The sequence below is a fragment of the Balaenoptera musculus genome, chromosome 3 (assembly GCF_009873245.2).
Source record: "Balaenoptera musculus isolate JJ_BM4_2016_0621 chromosome 3, mBalMus1.pri.v3, whole genome shotgun sequence".
In the NCBI taxonomy this organism is placed as follows: Eukaryota; Metazoa; Chordata; class Mammalia; order Artiodactyla; family Balaenopteridae; genus Balaenoptera; species Balaenoptera musculus.
This window is the reverse complement of record NC_045787.1, coordinates 156,286,051-156,308,569: the sequence shown is the minus strand read 5'-3', so window position 1 is coordinate 156,308,569 and position 22,519 is coordinate 156,286,051. Positions and strand designations below refer to the sequence as shown.

The following is a 22,519-nucleotide window of genomic DNA, read 5'->3' as shown; positions in this document are numbered from 1 at the left end:
TAGGAAGTTTTGCACCTATGTGGATTACCAGAGTTTTATTTTGAGAGAAAGTGCAGATTCATGGTGGTATGCAATTGTTTTTACGGCAAGGAAAATAATTAAACTGAGAAAAGTGTGTTGGGGTCCTGCATTAGATCCCAGAGGTAGGAAGCTTTTGAAGCGTGTGTGAGAGTGTGTTTGTGTATCTGAGTGTTCACTCACAGCCGCATCCCCAGCACCTGGCACCTTGTGGGCTTCCACGGCCTACATTCTACTCCCCATCTCTCTGCCCTGGTTATGCCCAGGTATGGCTAAGCCTCACAGCAATATCCAGGCATGGCCAAAGAGGGGCCGACTGGGCAACATCTTCTCCTTGGGTCTCTACCTGTGCTCAGCTGCAGGCTGGTTTGCCTGGGAGTCTTCGGGCACTGCAACCTCCCAGCACCTGAGCATCTCTGTCTCACTAAAGGGGAAGAGGGGAGCTCCCTCCATGAATCTGATGTAGCCCAGAGTAGATGGCCCTGGTCAACATTCCAACGAGAGGAGATACTTACTCTCTGAAACCAGTGTTCTTTCTGATGTCGAGAATTGCGACATGGCTCAGATTCTTGGAGTGGGGTGGAGGTAATGTCACACCAGGCGGAGTAGATGGGTTCACCTGAATACACTGCCAGCTCTAGTGCAGAAGCCCTGAGCCCCTGCTCCCCTGGTGGACGCTGGTTGTTGGTGGTCACCGCTCCTTCTTGTCACTGTCCTCCCTCATGAGATACTTGCCCTGGGTGCATCTCATTGGGTTTTACCATCCTCTTGTCTGCCCCCACGCCCCTTTGACCTTTCTTTTGTACCATCCTCCTGGGTGTCTGCAGCTATTGTCCTCCTCTCATTCTTAGGTCTCAAGTTCCCCAAAGGCTCTTTGCCACCCCTTGCTGTTTCTACCTTAGCACTTAGGGCACTTTACAACTATTTGTGTTCACCCCTTGAGGGCAGGGAGCACATCATTCTTGTTTACCACAGAGCAGGTGCAAGTCTCAGCCACTTGGGAAGGTTTTCTGCAACAGCCCTTAGCTCACTGGCACACAGGCCCGAGTGTGTTTCCCAGAATGTCCCCAACTTGGGCTGGTGCAGGTGGGAGGATGATGGGTCATTCAACTGGGCACAGCCAGGAGGCAGGCAACCCACCTGGCTTTTGCCTCATGCTCCTTGCTGTTTGGTCTTGGGACTTTGGGAGGGCAGGGGCCAGAAGCAGCTAGGGAGTGGAAGGAGGCCTTAGGGTGGGTGCCACCCCCATTTCTACAACAGTCACAGCCTGTGGGGCAGGAACAGGGATGTCCTTGTGGTAAGGGTAGAGCTGTCCGGCAGCTGGCATGGGGGACTAGGTTCACATACCAGTGGCACAAGATAGCTTCCGCTTGGTAAAGTGTCACCTCCCAGCAGCACCAAGTGCTTCGCCCTGCTTGCCACCCTTCTCCCTTCTTGGGGTCCTGATGCCCTGCCACCTTCTTAGACACATTTCTCTAAGAGCAGGCCTGGCTCTTCCAGATGCTCATGTGGGTCAGTCATGGACCTGAGCCTGCCCACATCCAGGGCACCGTGAGCAGAGAGGGTCTTGCTCACCTGGTGTGAAGCCCCCCCTCTCCCTGGCAGCTTGAGTGATGATGGTATCTGGTCATCCCTCCTGTTTGTCTTCTCTGTTGCCCTCAGATCTGCTCCATGATTTATTTCTGATTAAATTAGAAAGTTATTGCCTTTCTAGTACTTAAACTGAAAACCACTCAGATAGCAGAGTTCAGGCAGCACCTTGCTGAGAGGAGAACCTGCCTTGGAGGAGACCGAACCTGAGTAGTCTGGAGGGGAGGGGACAGTACCACAGTTGTGTGGAATGCCTGCCCTGCTGCCCAGGTCACTCTTTTCCAGTTTCCTGGGGGCGGGGAAACCTGAAGCTGCGTTCCAGAGACATCAGGAGAGTCTTCTAGGGTGGGCTCTGTCAAATATACTCAAGTTTGAAATAGCAGCCTTGGAGCTCAACCCCACAGCCCTTCTGGGCCATGCTGCTCTCTCAAACATCGATTCACACTTGAGGAAGGCCCCCCTTCTGTTATGTGAGTTGCTGTGTTAACTGACTTATTCCAGGCTTAAAGCAGGTCTCAAAATCCTACTGGAAAACCAGATCTCAGGAGCTCCTGGGGTGGGATCCTATGCTCAGTCAGCCCAGAGTCTCTGCTCACATTGCTTGCACCTCACAAGGCTGGCTCTCTCCCATAGCCTGTCCTCAGCGCCCCATATCTCGTCTATACCTTTCTCACATTTCTGGTGTACCCTGGAGATGCCCCAGGCAGTGGCATGGCCCTGCTCAGTTATGTGCCCACTACAGCGAGGACTTGATCTCCTCACTGGCTGTGGGCTCTGTTCCCACACTCCCACCTTGGGACCTTTGTTCCCTCTGGAACTCTAAAACTGCAGACCCCACCCACTCCCTATGGGAATGTGAACCATAAGACCCCTGTTCTGTTCACTGTTGTGTCCTGGTGCCCGGCCCACCGTCCAGAAGGCTCCCTTGAGATGTGCTGACTGAATGAGCATCAACCTGATGGGAGCCTCAGAGCACTCTTTCTGTGGGTCCTGTCCGGGCCTGCCATCTGTCAAGGATCCCCAGACTGATGTCCTCATTGGGCTGGCTATCTCCTGTGATGTGAGTCACCTGTCCTTACCTCGGCTGTGTCTCCCAGGGAGTGGGTGCCAGGCCATGTCGGGAGCACCTTTCTCCCCAAAGTGAGATTTGAAAGAGGAGTGTTGAAAGAGTTATCGGGGGCCCTTGCCAGCCCCCTCGCCTCAGTGAGAAGGAAGGGGGTCACCATTGACTCAGCCCTCTTTGCTTCCTGTTGAGTCACCCCCAGCAGCCAGGGATAGTGTGACGCTGGGCCACAGTCCAGGCGCCCCCAGGGCACCCAGCAGCCCTCACGGGCACAGCTTCCCCCTACCCCTCACCTCCAGGATGTGTTCGAGATGCGCTTTGCCAAGATGCCGGATGAGCCCGAGGAGCCTGTGGTGGCTGTGTCCTCCCCAGCGGTACCACCGCCCACCAAGGTTGCGGCCCCGCCCTCATCCAGTGACAGCAGCAGCGATAGCTCCTCAGACAGTGACAGCTCCACTGATGACTCCGAGGAGGAGCGAGCCCAACGACTGGCTGAGCTCCAGGAGCAGGTGAGGACACAGGCAGCCCCATTTTCAAACCAAAACCCCCCGCCACCCCCCTACCTCCCCCCACCCAGCATGAGTTACAGCATGAGCAGAATTCCCACTGGTCCCCTTGTGCCAGGTCAGGTGCATATTGTTCATACTTATATGTACACTGTGGGTATGGAGATGGGGTGACGTGGCCGTTCCCTGGGCAGAGGTGAGGCTTTTGGAGCCTTCTGGTATCTGGAAGGAGGAGGCCGAGCCAGCGTGTCCGTCTCTCCTGGGGCTTCCTGGATTCTCCTCTCTCTACCAGCTGGCCATTAGGCCTTTAGCACCCACATGTGTCTATGCGCTCCTTTTTTAAAAAAAAATATTTATTTATTTGGCTACGCTGGGTCTAGTTGCCGAGTGCGGGTTCTTCGTCGCGGCATGCGGGCTCTTTTAGTTGCCGCATGCGGGCTCTAGTTCCTTGACCAGGGAATGAACCTGGGCCCCCTGCGTTGGGAGCGCGGAGTCTTAACCACTGGACCACCAGGGAAGTCCCTGTCTATGCGCTCTTGCCCAGCCTCTTTAGGGACCCTCTTCTTGGAACCAGCATGGTCATGGGGCTTGAGTGACTCCTCTGACAAGGAGGACACTGGGCCACCCTGGGAGTTAAGGGTCTGGGTGGGCATGGGCACTTTGGATATCTAGTGAGACGGCAGGTCATGGAGCTGAGGGCCAGAGACCAGGGTGACGGGAGTGTGTGTCTTGTTTGTCTGCTCCACAGCTCAAAGCCGTGCACGAGCAGCTTGCAGCCCTTTCACAGCCCCAGCAGAACAAACCAAAGAAAAAGGAGAAAGACAAAAAGGAAAAGAAAAAAGAAAAGCACAAAAAGAAAGAGGAAGTGGAGGAGAATAAGAAAAGCAAAGCCAAGGAACTTCCTCCCAAAAAGACAAAGAAAAATAATACCAGTAACAACAACACAAGGTCTGTGGGTCACCCTTACCCCCACCAGTGCCCCTAGTCCAGATGGGGACAGTGGGGAGGGAGGCTGCCTCTCTGCTCTTTTTTCTGGGATGGGCCTTTGAGGCAGGGAGGATAGCAGGTAGCATGGTGCAGGCGGCAAGACAAACCACAGCAGCCCCCCAGTTCACCATTTGTGGTCTCAACTGCAGCCACGTGCCCCCAGGAAGGCGCTGCCAGCGCCCCCTGTTTCCTGTGAAGACCACTGGGTGGGGGTGTGGAAGCCTCCCCAAGCCCTAAATGGAGGGATATGCACCCACCTTCCCCCAGGGACCCATTTTTAATGGTGTCTGCATCACCCCTTCGTAGCAAGAAGGAGCCAGCACCCATGAAGAGCAAGCCCCCTCCCACATATGAGTCGGAGGAAGAAGACAAGTGCAAGCCCATGTCGTATGAGGAGAAGCGGCAGCTTAGCCTGGACATCAACAAGCTTCCTGGTGAGAAGCTGGGCCGCGTGGTGCACATCATTCAGTCGCGGGAGCCCTCACTCAAGAACTCCAACCCCGACGAGATCGAGATTGACTTCGAGACCCTGAAGCCATCCACCCTGCGTGAACTGGAGCGCTATGTCACCTCCTGTTTGCGGAAGAAAAGGAAACCTCAAGGTGCCCTTGGGCACCCTGGGGCGGTGGTGGGGGTGTTCCCAGTCCTGGGTGAGGGAGAGGGCTGGGCAGATGGGCCAGGCTGCTATCCTTGCACCTCTAGTAGTGAGGCCCCTGTTGGCACCTTCAGGTAACTTTGCCTTCCAGTCTCGGCCCTCGTTCTCTGCAGGCTTGCTTTCTTTCCGATTATAAAATCTGCGTTCTTGACATAGAAACCTCTGAAGGGTTGTGACATCAGACTCAGCCCTAGGCTTATTGGTGCCTTTGTTGATCTCTCTGGCTGCTGGCCATCTGGGGTCCACCTGCACCTAGGTGTCCTAAGCCTTGCTCTGAGCAGCAGCAGCTTTCGTCCTTAGCTTCCTGCCTCTGAGTCTTCCCTAGAAGCCACCCCCCTACGTCTTTGGGGTCTCTGGGCATGGGGGGCGTGGCTAGGAGGAAAGGCATTAGGTTGGCACTGTGCCTGCCTGCTTTCTTCTCTAGCTTGGTGTGGACCCCCCCCCTCCGCCCCCCAGGTCTTCCAGGCAGCTCTTTTGTGTTATCAGTGCCTTGTCTTGGCTTACAGCTTTTGCGTTAGAACCAGTAGGACTTAGGATCCACATCAGGGCTTTGCACACAGCCTTCATTCCAGCCCGGACTGACTCCTGGGGTCCTTGGCACACACACACACCCCTTCCTCCGCCCAGGGTGCCACACAGTGACACTCGCCTCAGTCTGCACACTGAGGTGCTGGGAGATCCCTTGGGGCTCTTTCCTTATCTTGTTTTGTCTTTGACTGTCACGTCCCCTTTAGGTCCTCTTTACCCACTGTCAGAAAAGTAGCTGAGGGGGCATAATCCCGGCAGTTCCTTGTGTTAGAGAATTCTCTCCTGCCCTGGTCTCTTAATCCTTGATGAACCCTGCAAAAGGGTATTTTGAGAGATTGGAGAGGCCTTGAAAGTCCAGTGTAAGCCAAGTGTTTGGCTGGCATGCATGGTAGGCTAGCTGCTTACCATTGGGAAATGTGGGTCTGGCCGGGGTTCGGAAGGATTGCAGCTGGCCATTAGGAGCAGCCCTCTGGCTCGTGGGACTCAGGGCCCTGCCTGACTCTGTCCCTGTTGCTTTATTGCAGCTGAGAAAGTTGATGTGATTGCTGGCTCCTCCAAGATGAAGGGCTTCTCATCCTCAGAGTCGGAGAGCACCAGCGAGTCCAGCTCCTCTGACAGCGAAGACTCTGAAACAGGTTAGGTGTCTAACTTAGAGCCCTGTTGGAATCCTGCCTGTGCTCCGTCCTGTGTCCAGGCTACCAGAGACCAGAGATGGCAGTCATAAGAACTTGCTGGGCCCTCTCATCTCTCCATCTACCTGGTCACCATGTTAATCTCTAACTGTGGGGGGTGCTTAGCCCTGCACCTGCCCCCACACTACCCTCGACCTGGGCTGGGGCAGGGAAGACAGGTAGCCAGGGGTGTTGACACTACAGAGACCTGGGAAAGAAGGGGTGGGGGCAGATGATGGAATTGATCTTAGCGTGACCCTGCCCAGCCTCACAGTCTTCCGTGTGTCACAGTTGCATGCAACACAGCCCTTTCAGGTGATGTGCTTTGGCAGGTGTGGAACAGCCTGCTTTTGGCCCTGCTGTTCCTGGGGCTTAGGGCACTGCCATCCTCCCCAGAGTGTGCTCACTGCTGCATTGGCTACTCCTAACTGCACGCACTTGGACATGCGTGTCGTGTACCTCTAACAGTTCCTTCTCTCCATGCTCCATGGGCGTGCACGTGTATCCACTGGTGCGCCTGAACAGCAGCTTTGACACGGGAGGTGGGGGCAGGTGGAGATGCTGAGAGCTGTGTTGGTGGTGGTGAAGGGGACCTTTCCTCCAGATACAAGCTCTCCTGGTTATTCTCAGGGGAGCAGATGCTCAGACTGGCCCAGAGGAGAGGCTAGGGAAGAAGCCTGGTGACTAGCCTGTTCTGTGAGGTGGAGCTGGCCTTCTCTGGGTGAGCAGAGTTGTCCCTGGGCAGGTCTAACTCTGTCAGCTGAGCAGACAGTCTGTGGACCACCCGCGAGCCTGCCCTGGGACCCTGGGCGTGTCCCTCCAGGCAGGCTGCAATGTGCACATCCACAGTGGGAAACGTGTGTTCGGGCAACGAAGACTCCTGGCATATTCTTTCATGTACCTATTTTATCCCTGATATTTTTTCTAACTGGAAATAAACGATAAGCTCCACTTTGTTCACATAAATAATGTGACCTGGTCGTGCCAAGGAAGTTTGAGGATCATTTGCAGCAGTTGGAAAGACTGAAGCTGCTCTGAGGTGTGTGGGTCCACAGGTCCTCCTGTGGGCTCAGCCTGCCTCTGTCCAGGGAAGCTGGGGACAAGGGGGCCTCTGGGTCTTGTCACTGCTCCTCTTCCCTTCTGCAGTAAGGGCGTCAGGTTTCCAAAGTGTTGGGGGAGGGCTCTGGACTACGTCATTTTCAGTGGGCCAAAGTGACATGAAAGTCATTAAGTATATTCTGTATTTATTGAGCTCCTTTTGTATGCAAAGATTGCTGTGAGTAGTTTGCTGGCTGCCTCTTTTCTCCATCCTTTACCTTTTTCTTTCTTCCTAACCAGCTCACCCTTCCATTGCTTTTTTAAATCTGTCTGCCAGCAGGGGGCACCGCATCTGGTGCTTGCTCAGGCAGAGCTGGCCCCAGGCCAGGGCCCAGCGCCCTTAGCAGGGTGAATGGCCATATTCTTGGGCCCAATTAGCATTCCTGGTGGCTGCTGACTTCTCACTTTCAGTGCCAGCCAAGCCTCAGGTTTGTCTTTCCCTCTGGGGTTTTGTACCTCCTGCATTTTCCAGCAGGCTGCTTCTACTAGGGGTTTCATAGCGTTTTCTCCTAAGGATCTGAACAACCAAAGAATACCCCAGAGGTTGAAATTGGCAGCGGACCAGATAGCTAAAACAGCATGGTTTGGCCCCACCCACCGTGGCACCTTAGGGGACCATGACCATCACACCTGATGTCCCCGTTGCGAACCTGTGACTGTGGCCTTTGTCCCTGACTCCTGAGCGCCCTACAGCCCGCCTGCTGCCGCCTGCTGCGGAGTGACCATGACAGCATTTCTAGCAGCTCCCTGCTGCTGCCGAGATTTTTTTTTTTTCCTCCACATTTTTCCCCTTTTTAAAGAAGCTGGAAGGATTGTGCAACAAGTAATCTGAGAGTCCTGGGAACAGCTGTCCTGGCAGGAAGGAGGGTGAGATTTACAGTCTCAGAGCCGCCAGCCTGCAGGCTCCCAGGCTCCGGCAGTCCAGCCCTGGCGGCTCCCTCAGCTGCCTCCAGCTCCTTCCTCTTCCCAGGCACCCTCCCCACCTTGGGTTTTACGAGCGTCTCTTTTGTCTTTGTGGTCCTGACTTTTCCTTTGCCTTCTGTGTGCACTGGAGAGCTCTGTCGGAGGCCAGCTGAGAGCTTTTACTCTTGGGAGGGACCCACCCTGTGTAGGTTTGTGTCCTGCAGCTCAGATGCTACAGGTTCCAAAGTGGGAGCCTGTGCCCTGGCACCACTGAATGTGGCCATCTGCCACCCCCATCCTGCTCCTGCACAGGAACCTGCACTTGCTCTCCGGGCAGCTCCTCCAGTAGCTGCTCGTGCTGGGTCCATGGAGATGGGTAGATGTCTCTGACCAGTTACAGGTGGTTCTGCCTTGCGGGGGATGGGGCCTGGTGGGGGCATTGAAGGTATTTCTCTTGGTCTTTGGGGTCTTAATTGTTTTGCCCTTCTTGTTCTTGTGTTTCCATTTGGATTAATGCCGAAATTCCTAAGGGCCTATATTTGTCAGTTCTGCCGACACAGCCCTGAGACATGAATCACCAAAAGAAATTGAACAGAGGCACTAAGTTGGGACTAGGGCAGTGGTACGTGGACTCCTCTCTGGCCACTGTCCATAGACAAGGATGCTGCTAGCTGCTCAGGACATGGGGCTGGTCCTTGGGGCAAGGCCGCTTCAGGGAGGCAGTGCATCCACAGACTGGGGCGGAGGGGGTGTTCCTTTTCCAGCTCTGTCCCAGGCCACCGTGTGTTCCTCCTCATGTCCAGCAGCATGCAGCACTGCTGGCCAGTCCCACCACATCTTTTGAACCCATCTGTTACTTGAGTCGTGGTCTTCCACTGAGCTTTGATTCTGGTTAAACTCTGAATCTGCTTGAGGGACAGAAGGCAGTGGTACAAGTGCCACCCTCCCACTGCCCCTGAGCCATCTGAAGCTTTCACCCCATCACATTGCTGATGTCTGGCTCTTCCCAAATGCCACCCACAGATCTTTATGGGTGGGGCGGCCACACAGTTGCTGTCCCTCTCAGGAGCACCCCTGGCCTGGGCTGGGACAGGAGTTCAGGGAATTCTCTTGGACTTGGTTTTGGTCTTTTTGTTGCAGAGGGAGCACACTCCAGCTATTTTAGTCTCCTGGTTTCCTTTTCCCAGGATCGGAGCATGTGGGTGTTTCTTAATAGCTCCAGGGGGAAAAGGAATGCTTGATGTTTTGGAAAGATTTGAGCTGGAAAGTGCAGACAGAGGCCATGGGGCATTCTTCCCAGACAACCAGCCTCAGCTTCCGACCCCCTGGGGTCTTGGAAGGTCTCAGTTCCAGTCCCATCTTGGGGCCTGCTGCTGCCCGCTCCAAGGGTGTGACGCACGCTCTTGGGGAGGGGGTAAGTCCCCCCGGGGGGGGTGGGTGGGGGTAGGAAGAGATCTGGAGGACGGGGCTATAGCCAGTCTGCCTGCACTGCCAGGTGACCCTCACACTCCCACACACGCGCAGGGACGGATTTTAGGGCTTCATGGGCGAGGGTGAGCCTTGTGGAATGTGCCTTGAATGGGAGACCGGCCGGTGGGCAGGTTTTTCCCACATGCGCACTTGGGGACCATGGGAGTGCAGTGTTGGTTGCATCTGTGACTCTAACAGAAGCATCTGCTCTGCTATATGGGTGGGAACGAGCCCCACACCACTTCCCCGGTCAAGGGGAGCTGCATTCGATGCCTGGGAAAAAGAAAGGACACTTTCTTCCTCAACCTGTTTTTATTTTTTATTTGTTCTCCTCCTCAACAGTGTATGTAACTGGCTCCTCTTTTTATAATTTTTTTTGGTTTGTTTCTTGCGGTTTATAGGAATGCAGAGGTGAGGCTGTTAGCTAGAGGTCCTGCACTCCAGATCTCCTTTCTTAGGGGCTTTTCCTACCTCCACCCAAGCCCTGAGGATGGGTCAGCGTCACCTCCTTGAGATAGACAGGTGCAGAAAAGCAGACCCTGGAGGATAAGATCAGAATCAGTGGGCGCCTAATGTGCATGGCACACCAGGCTGGTCTTCAGAAGTGATGGCAAGGAGGACAGGCAGGGTAGCCTCTCAGATGCAAAGACCAGTAAAGGGAACACCAGCATGCACTCGGCGCATATGGAACTTGTTACTGGAAGCAGTTCTGTCTAGAAGCATAAACAGGCTCAGGCGGTTCTGGAGACATCCATGCGTGCCAGATCCGAGGCCCTTCTAAGGGAAAGGTGGGTCTGTCCCCACCTGCAGCTGGCCAGGCAGGGGGTGGAACTCCTAGTCTGCGGCGCTATTCTCTCGTGCCCTGACAGCAAGCAGGGCACAGGAGGCTGGCTTGGTCTGCGGTTCTTCTGTTCTTATGACTTGAACGGTACATTCCACACCATTTCTCTCACACTGGTTTCTCTCTCCCTCTATGTAGGTCCTGCCTAATCATTGGACACGGACTCTTAATAAAACGGTCTTCAGTTCCAGATTCCTTCCCAGCAAGCTATAGCTTAAGTCCATTTTCTTCCGTGAAAGGGACAGGACTCCATCAAGTTATGGAATTCCTCAGAGCCCTGGGCCTGTCCCCTAGGGTGGATTAGTCATGTCCAGCAGCTCACGCCTAGTCCCGCCTCCGGGAAGGCTGCCTGCCTGGCTGCCCGCCCGGGCCTCCTGTGTAAAGACTGCCTGGCTGTCCTGCCCCGCCTCCCTGGTCGTCTGGGGTCCTCTGGGTGGGTGGCATCTCCCAGAGCGTGACGACAGTCCCCCCCTGCACACGCATACATGTGGTGCTGCTCCGTGTGCAAGGCCCCAACACAAATATGTTTTCTCCCCTCATCCCTCCCTCTTTTGGGGACTCTGGATCCTAACTGCTTCCCTCCTGGATCTTGCAATGACATTAGCCCAGGGAAGATCTCATTCACCCTAAGGAAGAACACTAACATCTAGAGCTTCCCCAAGTGAGGAATGGGGCTTTAGAGGTGAGGCCAGCTGGGCCCAAAGGCTCACTGGGGCTGTCCCTCAGCATGCCTTCTCTCTGGTGACCTATAAGGCTCCATTAGCCAGAGGCTGTCACCAGCCACAGCTGATTCACAGCCCCCTGGAGTCCTCCTGTTTTCATTGTTCCCACTGTTTCTGTTGGGCATTTTCCCAACTTCTTTGGCCTCTTCTCCTAAAGTCACACAGGGAAAGTACTTCCTAGGCTGCCTCCCCATCCCTCCCTTCCCAGGTACCTAGAAGTAGGCTGCAGGAGCTGCCAGGCAGGCCATTAGTGAGGGGCGTCTGGGGAGGAGTTGCCATGCAGCCAGTTGACCTGGCTCCTCTAGCCCATCATCCTTTCCTTTGGTGGGGGTTGGGATCTGGGCTAGTGGCAAGAAAGGGTTCTTGAAACCCAGAGCACTGGACCAGTCAATTGTGAGGGCATCAGAGCCTTCGGGCCCTGTTCCATGCACATGCAAGTAGTCTCCTAGTCTTCAGTTCCCTAGAATAATGACAGCTGCTGGGGATGGGGCAGGTCAGGGTGGCCACATAATCCAAGCCCTCTGAGAGGCACTGAATAGGCTTTTTTTTGTTCTAAAAATAAATGTCGGCCCTTTTTTGGTCATGAATCCAGCATCTCAACAGAAAACTGCCTGACGTGAAAAGTTCCCCTAAGGAATAGCATCTGCATTTCAGAGAGCTTTTTTTGTTTTATATATAGTTTGTGTGTACTTCAAGGCCTAACCATCTCCTGGCATCTTGGAGTCTGCCTTCTGCTGGAGCTGGAAGCAGGCTTGAGAAGGTGCAGTTGGCCACCGCCTGTGTGGAAACCCTGGCACCCCTCCCCAGCTCCTTGGGGCCTTGGGCCCAAGCAGCTCTAACTGCCCCAGACTGGCCTTGGCCTTGGGTTCCAGGTTCAGCCTCCCCAGAGCCTCCAGGGCCCTGCAGTGATACTTGGGAGTTCCTAGGCTGCTCCCTGATCCTGTAGCCGCTCAGCTTCCAGTCAAGCTCATTTGCCAAACAGACTATTTTGAGCTGCCCTTTGGCCGGTTCCTGATGTGTTCCCAGTACAACTCAGCCTGGCTAGGGTCAGGGAGCTTCATGCCTGGAGATTCCCACAGGACAGTTGGGAAGCCGCTGGCATTGTCTTTCTGGGAAGATTCTGCTGTCTTAGAACAAAAGGCAGGCTAGATTCCCACAGCGTCGGCCTGTGTGCCTCCCCCCCCTCCTTCCCACTCGTGTGCACATGGACTGTAGCCACGGGCCAGCTCTCCTACGTGGTCCTTGCACCCTCGCTGTCCAGGGATTCCGTCCTTCTTGCCCATGGGGCTTCCGTCTGACAGAGAACCTGATCTTTAGATTCAAGCTGTCACCTATGCCCAGTGCCCCAGGAACAGAGCAGAGAGCAGAAGCCCACTCACTCCTTGTCGGCAGCCTCCAGCATGCGGACAGTGGGAGGTGCCATCCGGGCCTGAGGAGTCGCTGTAGGAGGGGTGGGAGGCCTGGGCATCTGCTGGTGCTAAGGCTCCCAGCCGGTTCAATTGAGGGGCTACGCACCTCTGCCCTTACCTTCTATCCTGTCTCCTTCCCTTGAGTTGTGGGGGAGTGGGGAGGAATCAGTGTTTTAATCAGATTTTACAAAAACGTTTTAATTCTTTGTACAATTACCATCCTATGTAAAGATGAAACTTGTGTTGAGTTCAAGATTTTTATGGAATAAAGATCACACAGTACTTGAGGCCATCTTCATGTAACCCTTTCTAGAGAGTTTTGTGTGGGGGTGTCTTGGGGCTGGTGTGTTGTGAAGTTGTGCACTTCCTGTCTTGTCTTCCTACCAGTAACTCCAACATGAGGCTCAGGACACGTGAGCCAGATGTGGCTGTCCCAAACAGGCTCCAGCGCCCCTTGGTCCCCACTGCTGGCCCCTTTAGTCCTCTGGTCCTGGTGGTCTGCTGCACACCTCCCACCTTCTCTCCCACTCTAGACCTGCCCCTCCCAGCACTTCTGTGGAGCCCTGGGATGGTACTCCCAGTGACCTTTCTAAGGCAGCTGAAAGCCACTCCCTGGATCCTTAAGGGCCCCATTGCACTTCTTCCCCTCTAGTTCCCAGGTGGACCTCTCTGCTCATGGCTGCAGGGAGGTGGTGAGGGTTCAGAGCCACTGTCCCTCTTTTGTGATGGAAGAAAGTGTTTCCCCCCAAGGCCATGAGATGACAGGCCACCCCTACCCTGCCCAGCCTTCTCCCCATGACACAGTGGCTTCTCCTGGTCAGACTTGACCCATTGGTCCCCTCCCTCCAAAGACATGCCAGCCTGCAAGCAGCCGCCCCCAGCCTCCCTTGAGCTGCAGTTTCTGTTACTGGAATCCATGCTGGGAGAGGAGCCCAGCCTGGAGGAATGCCCCGGCCTCTTTCTCCCAGTCCCTTGGGTCAGCAGCCTCTGTGTACCGTGCTTTATCCCTGTGTGTGTAGGGTCCGCTTGGTCCTGGGCCTCCAGCCTCTCCTCCTCCATCCTGCGGCTGCCAGATAGCCTGTGGCCTGATCCTGCAAATCACCCAGATGGCTCCCTTTTGTATGTGTGACCCTCAAGAGTGTCCTCACCAGCTTTTGTATGTGACCCAAAGAGTCCTGAGCCCTGTATCCTGGCATCTCTCGTGTCTGGGTTTGGGGCTGGGCCTACAGTTCCTGTGTCCCAGGTGTCCCTAGTCGCTGCCATTTGTATGAGACATGTCTGTAGCTGCTGAGTTTTGTGTCACTGTCTTATCACTTGCATGGAATGGTGAGCTCTTGCAGGGCACAAAGTCCCTTCTCATCCCTTTTGGTGACACGTCGCACCAAGGCTGTGCACCTCACAGAAGTTTAGCACGGCCCTCCATGAAGCAGCTACCAGTGGAGCTAGCCCCGCTTTGGGCAAAAGCATGTGTTCTCCAACACCAGCAGCAAGAGCCAGCACCCTGGCAAGGAGCTCAGGAGATGCCAGGCAAAGCCATGAGGTGCCTCTCAGTGACAGGAATCCGAAAGGCACCATAGGTCCCACCTCCCACCTGGTGGTTGGTGACTTCATTTCCTAGCCCTTGAGCATTGGCTGGGCTTTCTCTCCTCTGAGGTTTACACCCAGCAGTGTTTGGCAAGGGGCATCCAGCTGGCAAAAGTTCCTTAGCATAAGCTTCTAGAGTGGGGGCAGAGGGAGTCATGCTGGCTCTTGCACACTCCTCACAGAGACAGGCACACCCCAGATTTATCCACACAGTGGTGGCAACAAGCCATTGGCTCCTGAGAAACCGGGACACATACTGCTTTCTCCCTGCAGCACATTGACTGTATCCCAACACAGGGACTTCTCTGAGGCCGGTCTCCTGAGAGGAAGGGGAGTCTGGCCAGTGACCTCCTCCTCTGCTGGCAATGGCATTGAGTACCTCCCCCACTGGCTCCTGGGTCGTCCAGGGAGGCTGGCTGGCTGGCTGGCTTCTCTTCCTCCACGAAGTGCTCATGCTTGTCAGCACTTCCCACTTGTCAGCACTCTCCTCACCTGTCCCATGGCTCTGTGGCCAGGCCTTGGCCCATGCTGGCACCAGTGGTCTTTCTCACCCCAACTCACGCATCTCTGTTTCCTCTGGGAGGATGGGAAGGAGCGAGCCTCAGAGGGCAATGCAGTTGGAGGCCACCGAGTTGTTACTTTTTAGCTGTGTGACCGGAGCAAGTCCCTTAACGTCTCTGAGCCTCAGACAAGATCATTTCAAACACCATGGTTGTTCCAAGGCAAAGCAGGTTGGGGTGCAGATGCTCAGGTCACTGTAGAGGCCTCTGACCAGCAAATTGGAGGAGACGTTGGGCAAGGAGGTTTCTCGTAGCTCAGTTCCCAGTGCATTCGGGTGTCATCTTTTAATGGAGCTGGTGGTCTGGAGCTTGGCAGGCAGCTTTTCAGGCATGGTCCCCGCTAGGAAAAAGCAACAGGCAAATGGGTAGGTGGCACCCCACATGTCTTTCCCTCCCCTGTGACCAACTTCCATCCCAGACAGAACCCAGCCACCCTCCCTCTCACTGTCACCGGTCCTTCTCCTGAACTCATCCTCTGTTTTCTCCTTGCTCTGCGTTCAAGGCCAGCTCCCAGTCTTCTCCCCCGTAGGCTCACCACCTTCTCTTTTCCTCCACAGAGATGGCTCCGAAGTCAAAAAAGAAGGGGCACCCCGGGAGGGAGCAGAAGAAGGTATGTGGTGTCGGGGGTGTCCTTTAGCAGGTGAGCAGTGGCCACCTGCCTTTTTGGACCCTGGAGGGACCCTGTGTCTGACCCAGCCGGGTTTGGCCTGCCTGACATCAGCCTGTCTGTCTGTCTGTCTGCAGCACCATCACCACCACCATCAGCAGATGCAGCAGGCCCCGGCCCCCGTGCCCCAGCAGCCCCCACCGCCTCCCCAGCAGCCCCCACCGCCTCCACCTCCACAGCAGCAGCCCCCGCCCCCACCCCCTCCACCCTCCATGCCACAGCAGGCAGCCCCTGCGATGAAGTCCTCGCCTCCGCCCTTCATCGCCACCCAGGTGCCCGTCCTGGAACCCCAACTCCCAGGCAGTGTCTTCGACCCCATTGGCCACTTCACCCAGCCCATCCTGCACCTGCCGCAGCCCGAGCTGCCCCCTCACCTGCCCCAGCCTCCCGAGCACAGCACTCCGCCTCATCTCAACCAGCACTCGGTGGTCTCTCCTCCAGGTGAGCTGCAACCACACCCGCAACAGTGTGGGGAGGTCCCCTTCCCACCCTGGTCTTACCACAGTGACAGGGCACTCTGGGCAACCTGCAGAACCCCTCTTAACCTCAGTTGTCTCTAAGGGGAAGTTAGCAGTTTCTCGGGGCCATTATGGAAATTACACGAGAGGCCCCAGAACAGGCCTTGCACAGAGAGAGAGTGCTTTGGGTACAGAAGACACTGATGCAGATCTTCTGCTGGGCCGGGCGTGGTGTGAGATGGAAAAATATGTGACCCTCCGTAGCTCTCAGTCAGGGATGGGGGTTTGGGAGGGCACACACCCTCATCCGAGAGCGGACATACCTGTGGGAATCAGGAAAGACTTGCTCTGAGACCTGAAGGGCAAGTGGAGCAGTTGGAGGGAAGGGAAGGGAGGAGAGTTGGGGGCTTGGAGCATGGGGCAGGAGGATGCTGGTGAGGGGCCTGATCCTGTAGACCTCCCTGGACGCTGTCCTTATTCTGGAGTTTTTGGGAAGCCAAGGATGGTGGAGAGGTTGCCAGTTGGAGGGAGACAAGTAGGAGGTCAGGATGGAGGAGAAAGGCTGGACCGGGGGCCACGGGGTGTGTGAGCCTCACCACCCTGCTACTGTGTCCTTCCAGCTTTGCACAACGCGCTGCCTCAACAGCCATCACGGCCCAGTAACCGAGCTGCCGCCCTCCCCCCCAAGGCTGCCCGTCCCCCAGCCGTATCACCCGCCCTGGCCCAGCCTCCCCTACTCCCTCAGCCCCCCATGGCTCAGCCCCCCCAAGTGCTGCTGCAGGAGGATGAAGATCCGCCTGCCCCACCCCTCACCTCCATGCAGATGCAGCTCTATTTGCAGCAGCTGCAGAAGGTGCAGCCCCCCACACCACTACTCCCTTCCGTGAAGGTGCAGTCCCAGCCCCCGCCCCCTCTGCCCCCGCCTCCCCACCCCTCAGTGCAGCAGCAGCTACAGCAGCAGCAGCAGCCACCTCCGCCACCACCCCAGCCACAGCCGCCACCCCAGCAGCAGCACCAGCCCCCGCCACGGCCCGTGCATATGCAACCCATGCAGTTCCCCACCCATATCCAGCAACCCCCGCCGCCCCCAGGCCAGCAGCCCCCCCACCCACCCACGGGCCAGCAGCCACCCCCGCCTCAGCCCGCCAAGCCTCAACAAGTCATCCAGCATCACCCTTCGCCCCGGCACCACAAGTCAGACCCCTACTCAACTGGTAAGTGTCCCCCCACCAGCACTACCGTCCTGCCCCTGGGTTCTGGGGAGGCTGGCGCTAGGCCCAGAGTTTTGTCCTCAAGAAGCCAGATGGGTCAGTTTGTGCTGCAGGCTGAGATGGGCTCAAAGCTGAGCCTCGAAGGCTCTGGGTTGGTTGGAGAGAGGCAGCTGAAAGGGGGCGATGATACTTGATGCAGTGTTTTAATCAGGTGTCCATCTTGCTTGCAAGCCGAGATGACAGGTTAAGGCCCCAGTGGGCCATTTTCTTGGAACTCACAGTCAAGAGTGTTAACAGTGCATTGTGATTCCTGCTAGGTGAGGAGGCCAGAAGCCCAGGGGAGGCACCTGCTCTGCCTCTGGGGATTGGGGCAGTCTTCTTGGAGGAGGTGACCAGAGGATGAGCAGGAGTTAGCTTAACAAACAGTGGGGTGTGAGGTCCAGGCAGAGCCAAGAGCAGGTCTGGGCAGTGTGGTCTGTTTGGGAACCTATGGAAACAGATGGTCTGCTTTTGGTGTCAGGAGGCCCCCCTGGTGGAGCCGGGAGGGAGAATTAGGCTGAAGCTCTCAGGTAGCTCACGACTCACCCAGGAATCATTGCTGTCTCCTGCTCCCAGTCTCCAGCCTGATCTAGGCTGCCATTTTCCAGTCAACAGCATTGGGCAGGCCATGTCCTCTTGCCTTTCCTGGGCACTTGTTTCCTAGGTGTCTCTGACCAAAATGTTTTGGCTGACCACGGTGGGGCAGTGTTTTAGTAGATGCCTCATGGTGTGGTGACACATTGACGTTCCTGGACTTGGCATGTAGACCATGCAGCCTGGCTTGGTGGTGGTGGGGGGGGTGTCCCATGAGTGCCGCCTACAAATTGAATAAAGCTGTTGACTTTAGGCTGTGACTGCTCCTAAACCCAGCAAAAGCTGCCAGGTGCCAAGTGGATCACTGTGTACCCTGAGTTGAGAACAGCTGGCTGTCCTCCCTGGGGAAGACTAGTGGTGGTCCCAGCAGCTCTGCAACTGTGCCTGTTTTCCACCCTCAAGCAAGGCTGGGTTTCCTTGTGGAGACCAGTAGTGGGCAGGTGATGAGACGCCTTCGGAAGAGTCAGCACTTGTGGTGGGGCAGGGCAGGTCCTCTCTGGCTATCTGTGCTTAGAGTCTCTGGGCCCATCTCCCCCTGAGTTTCTGTGGCCTGGAATGAGTCACAGGGAGTGACGTGTGTTGGAGCATAGCTGGGGGCTTTGGGTCAAAGACCAAGTTGTTGGAGTCCAGGGAGGTTTGGCAAGCATCCCTGGGCACCAGGCCAACTTGAAGGCACCGCCCCCTGAGCTACTGGGCTCCCCTCTAGGTGCTGCTGGATGAAGCCTCCAGTAGACAAGAGACTTCTGCAAGTCATAGGCCTGAGAGCCTGCCATTGCCCAGGTCAGCCTCAGCAGGTGCTCCCAAGGGAGCCACCCAGACAGGAGGCTGCTGCAGTCGTGTGTTTGCAGATTGCTGGCAGGCCCAGGCCAAGGCTGCCTGGGTGCCCCCAGCCTTTGGTTGGATGAAGGTGGGTGGGCTGGCCCACTTTCTGCAAGAACCATGAGCCCAACACCTGTTCTGCCAGTTCTGCTGTGGTGTAGGCCAGGTCCAGGCTTCTCCCCATTGTGTGGGCCTTGCAGGTTGAGTTGTATTGGGGAGGTTCCTGGGGATCTGGCCTTAGGCCCGAAGCAGCTGTCCAGGCAGACCGGCCTAGCCACATGGGGACAGCTGGAAGCCCAGGCTGCCTGCTCTGTGGGGTTATTGACATCCCTTGTATTTGACCCAGGCCATACCATAGGACCACCTGGAGAGCTTTTAAAAGATACTCAAGCTCAGACCCCACCTGGGACCAGATGTATCTGCACTTCCTAAAGTTTCCTAATGGAAACTTTTTTTTCTGGCACACAGTGGTATCAAACACCAGGATTGCACTCATGGCTCCACAAAGCCTTGCTGCACACTGAGCACAGGGCCTGACGTGCAAGGGGGCTGAGCCGTTGTGGGGCTTCCCTTGGGTTGGGAGGGCCTGGCTGGGCCCAGGGCCCACGGCCTCCATACCAGACATGCTGATAAGCTCCTTGTCCCTTCTCCTAGGTCACCTCCGTGAAGCCCCCTCCCCGCTTATGATACATTCCCCCCAGATGCCACAGTTCCAGAGTCTGACCCACCAGTCGCCACCCCAGCAAAACGTCCAGCCTAAGAAGCAGGTAAAGGGCAGGGCTGGGCCACAGCCCCCAGGGATGGGCTCAGGCCGGGGCCAGGGGCGCCCATCCACCTCACCAGCTGCCATGCCTGTGCCGTCCCAGGAGCTACGTGCAGCCTCCGTGGTCCAGCCCCAGCCCCTGGTGGTGGTGAAGGAGGAGAAGATCCACTCACCCATCATCCGCAGTGAGCCTTTCAGCCCCTCACTGCGGCCGGAACCCCCCAAGCACCCAGAGAGCATCAAGGCCCCCGTCCACCTGCCCCAGCGTGAGTGCCCTCTCCAACCCCAGCTGAGGTTGAGGCCCCCAGGCCTGCACTGGATGTGAGCTTCCTGTGGGCCGGTCAGCCGTGCCCCACTGAGGTGGGTTGGGCCCAGGCCCATGGGCTATTTGTGTTTCAGGGCCTGAGATGAAGCCGGTGGATGTCGGGAGGCCTGTGATTCGGCCCCCTGAGCAGAATGCACCCCCACCGGGGGCCCCTGACAAGGACAAACAGAAACAGGAGCCGAAGACGCCAGTTGCACCCAAAAAGGTAGGAGCAGTGGACCCATGAGTGCCCCTCACCCCCACCCCAGGGAGGTGCCTTGGCAGGTGTGTCCTCAGACTTTGGGCCTCTCTGGAGGAGTCCAGATGCAGCCGGGTCCCTCACTGGCCCCCTGGTCTCTCTGCCTCGCAGGACCTAAAAATCAAGAATATGGGCTCCTGGGCTAGCCTGGTGCAGAAGCATCCCACCACCCCGTCCTCCACAGCCAAGTCATCAAGTGACAGCTTCGAGCAGTTCCGCCGGGCGGCCCGGGAGAAGGAGGAACGCGAGAAGGCCCTGAAGGCGCAGGCTGAGCACGCAGAGAAGGAGAAGGAGCGGCTCCGGCAGGAGCGCATGAGGTGGGCGCGGGCTCTGGGCAGGTTGTGGGGCTCCCAGGGCTGGCGCTCGTCCCCACGTGACACGGAGCCCTGCTCTGCTCAGGAGCCGAGAGGATGAGGATGCGCTGGAGCAGGCCCGGCGAGCCCACGAGGAGGCACGCCGGCGCCAGGAGCAGCAGCAGCAGCAGCAGCGGCAGGAGCAGCAGCAGCAGCAGCAGCAGGCAGCGGCCGTAGCCGCCGCCGCCGCCCCCCAGGCCCGGAGCTCCCAGCCCCAGTCCATGCTGGACCAGCAGAGGGAGCTGGCCCGAAAGCAGGAGCAGGAGCGGAGGCGCCGGGAAGCGGTGAGCGGGGGGACTCTGGTGGGCGCTGCTGGGCGGAGAGCCACCCCCGGAGGAGTTGAGAAAGGGGACCCTGAGCCTGGAGAGGGCAGGGAGGCTCTCACTCTCCCCGAGAGGTGGGGTGCAAGCAGAGAGCCATTGGGTGGGGACTGAGGGCAGAGCTCCTCCTTGTCTGTGCCATGCTGGCCTCTGGGCCTCAGAGGTGCTCTGGCCCAGTGCAGGGGAGGTTCTGGGGTGTGGGCCCTGAGGGAACAGCCCATGCTGGAGGTCAGGGGTGAGAGTTTGGGAGCCACAGCAAGGGCAGGACACCGAGTTTCACTTCCTCCCACTCTCCTCTCTCCTCCAGATGGCAGCTACCATTGACATGAATTTCCAGAGTGATCTATTGTCAATATTTGAAGAAAATCTTTTCTGAGAGCACCTAGGTGACTTCTGACTTTGATTTCCTGGCAAAACGTTGACTCTCCATAGTGTTAGGGGCAGCAGTGGAGGCAGTAGCAGTGGCAAGGGGGTATCTCCGGGCCTGGCTCTCCTGCATGCTATGCCTGGGGCAGGCCTGATGGGCAGCTGAGGACTGCAGAGCCTATCTGCCTTACAGCCAGCCGGACGTCCCGCCACCCCCCCCACAGGACGTCGGCTCAGAGCACGCCTCGCCACGAGCAAGTGCCGGCCAGACCCAAGCCCCAAGTCCCCGCGTGTGGGGCAGAGGCCCTTCTCTCTGCCAAACGTCTACACAGTATACACAGGACATCGTTGCTGCCGCCACCGTGACTGGTTTACTGTCCCCAAGAACGTGACGTTTGTGACGTCCTGCCCGCCAGGAGTCCTCCACACTTCAGCTGCCCCTGCCCACACCCAGGAGACCAGGGCAGGCCTGCAAGAGCTGGAGGTGGTGAGGGCGCTGGCCCACCCCCTTGCTGGCACTGACTTTGCCTTGAACAGACCCCACCCCTCCCTTCCTCTCCCCCCACAAGCCTTTAATCGAGAGCCGCTCTCTGTAAGTGTTCGCTTGTGCAAAAGGGAATAGTGCCGTGGAGGTGTGTGTGTGTCCATGGCAATCTGGAGCGAGGTGACTGTCACACGCGCGTGTGTGGGCCGGCCTCGCCCGGCGAGTGAGGCCACCAACCAAAGTCAGTTCCTTCCCACCTGTGTTTCTGTTCTGTTTTTTTTTTTTTTTTTATATATATTTTTTGTTGGATTCTATTTTATTTTTAATTCTCTCTTCTCCTCCAGACACAATGGCACTGCTTATCTCCGAAATGGTGTGATTGTCTCCTCATTGAGCGGCGGCTGCCACCGCGCTGTGGGTAGTGTGTGACCGTGGCTGTACTGTGTAGTGAAACATAGTTGGCATATCTTTGTTTGAAGTTTGTTGGTGACTCCACCAAACTGGTGTAAAAAAACTCAAAAAAAAAAAACAAAAAACCCACAAAAAAAAAAACAAAACAAAACATACAAAACACACAAAAAAACTGCCTATATTTTACTCAGTTTCAAACTTTACTAGTCTATTTTTAATTATAAAACCAGAAAGCCACGTTTTCTTTTCCTTTTTTTTCTCCCCGCCATTCGTTGGCTGCTTCTTTGTTTGTTTTTTAATGTCAAATCTGTTTCTGAGTTGTTGTTGTTGTTGTGGTTTTTTTTTTTTTTACCAGGAGAGGAAGGGCCAGGGGACGACGTGGTGGGCGCAAGGGGCCAGGGGCCACAGGCCACAGACTGAGGCAGAAACTCCCCGCCTGGCGCTTGGCCCTACCAACCGGCTGCCCCTTCCCCCGCTTTTTTTTAATTTTATAATTGGAGCCCTTGGTGAGGTTACGTGTGCCATGAGAATCCACTCTACACCATGACGCTGGTGTCTCAGTGTTGGCCAAACTCTGGAGTCACTGACTGGTTTGACTTTCATACGGTGAATATGCATTTGGTCTGTACTGATCATGGAATAAACACATCTCTCTTTTTTAATGTTGGCGTCTCCCTGACATTTCTTTGTGAACCACCTGTTGCCTAGGCTAGGCCCAGGGGCCCCCCACACCACCTCTGTACAGGATCTACCGACGGGGACCACGTGTCCTGTCCCTACTGTCCCTGGGCAGGAGCTGACCCCTATAAGCTAAAGCTGTGTCAGGGAGCCCAAGTACCCATTCTTCCTGTGGACCCTGGCCTAGG

At 56.4% G+C, this 22,519-nt stretch overlaps 1 protein-coding gene across 10 annotated transcripts in view; it reads left to right on the top strand.

Moving 5' to 3' along the window:
- BRD4 (bromodomain containing 4) overlaps nucleotides 1-22,315 on the top strand; it is an 81,262-nt gene extending 58,947 nt beyond the window's left edge. For 6 of the 10 annotated variants that reach the window (XM_036847949.1, XM_036847948.1, XM_036847946.1 and 3 more), the window contains 12 exons: nucleotides 2,971-3,180; nucleotides 3,926-4,125; nucleotides 4,471-4,766; nucleotides 5,872-5,982; nucleotides 15,163-15,215; nucleotides 15,350-15,713; nucleotides 16,351-16,944; nucleotides 19,048-19,422; nucleotides 19,556-19,686; nucleotides 19,831-20,036; nucleotides 20,119-20,356; nucleotides 20,700-22,315. In XM_036847949.1, the coding sequence (XP_036703844.1) occupies nucleotides 2,971-3,180; nucleotides 3,926-4,125; nucleotides 4,471-4,766; nucleotides 5,872-5,982; nucleotides 15,163-15,215; nucleotides 15,350-15,713; nucleotides 16,351-16,944; nucleotides 19,048-19,422; nucleotides 19,556-19,686; nucleotides 19,831-20,036; nucleotides 20,119-20,356; nucleotides 20,700-20,768 (2,847 nt within the window). In that variant the 3' untranslated portion in view covers nucleotides 20,769-22,315. Of the gene's footprint in view, nucleotides 1-2,970; nucleotides 3,181-3,925; nucleotides 4,126-4,470; nucleotides 4,767-5,871; nucleotides 5,983-10,468; nucleotides 12,760-15,162; nucleotides 15,216-15,349; nucleotides 15,714-16,350; nucleotides 16,945-19,047; nucleotides 19,423-19,555; nucleotides 19,687-19,830; nucleotides 20,037-20,118; nucleotides 20,357-20,699 lie in introns of those variants that run through there. The other 4 variants (XM_036847950.1, XM_036847947.1, XM_036847955.1 and 1 more) reach the window with 4 other exon arrangements.
- Nucleotides 22,316-22,519: the final 204 nt, after the last annotated feature.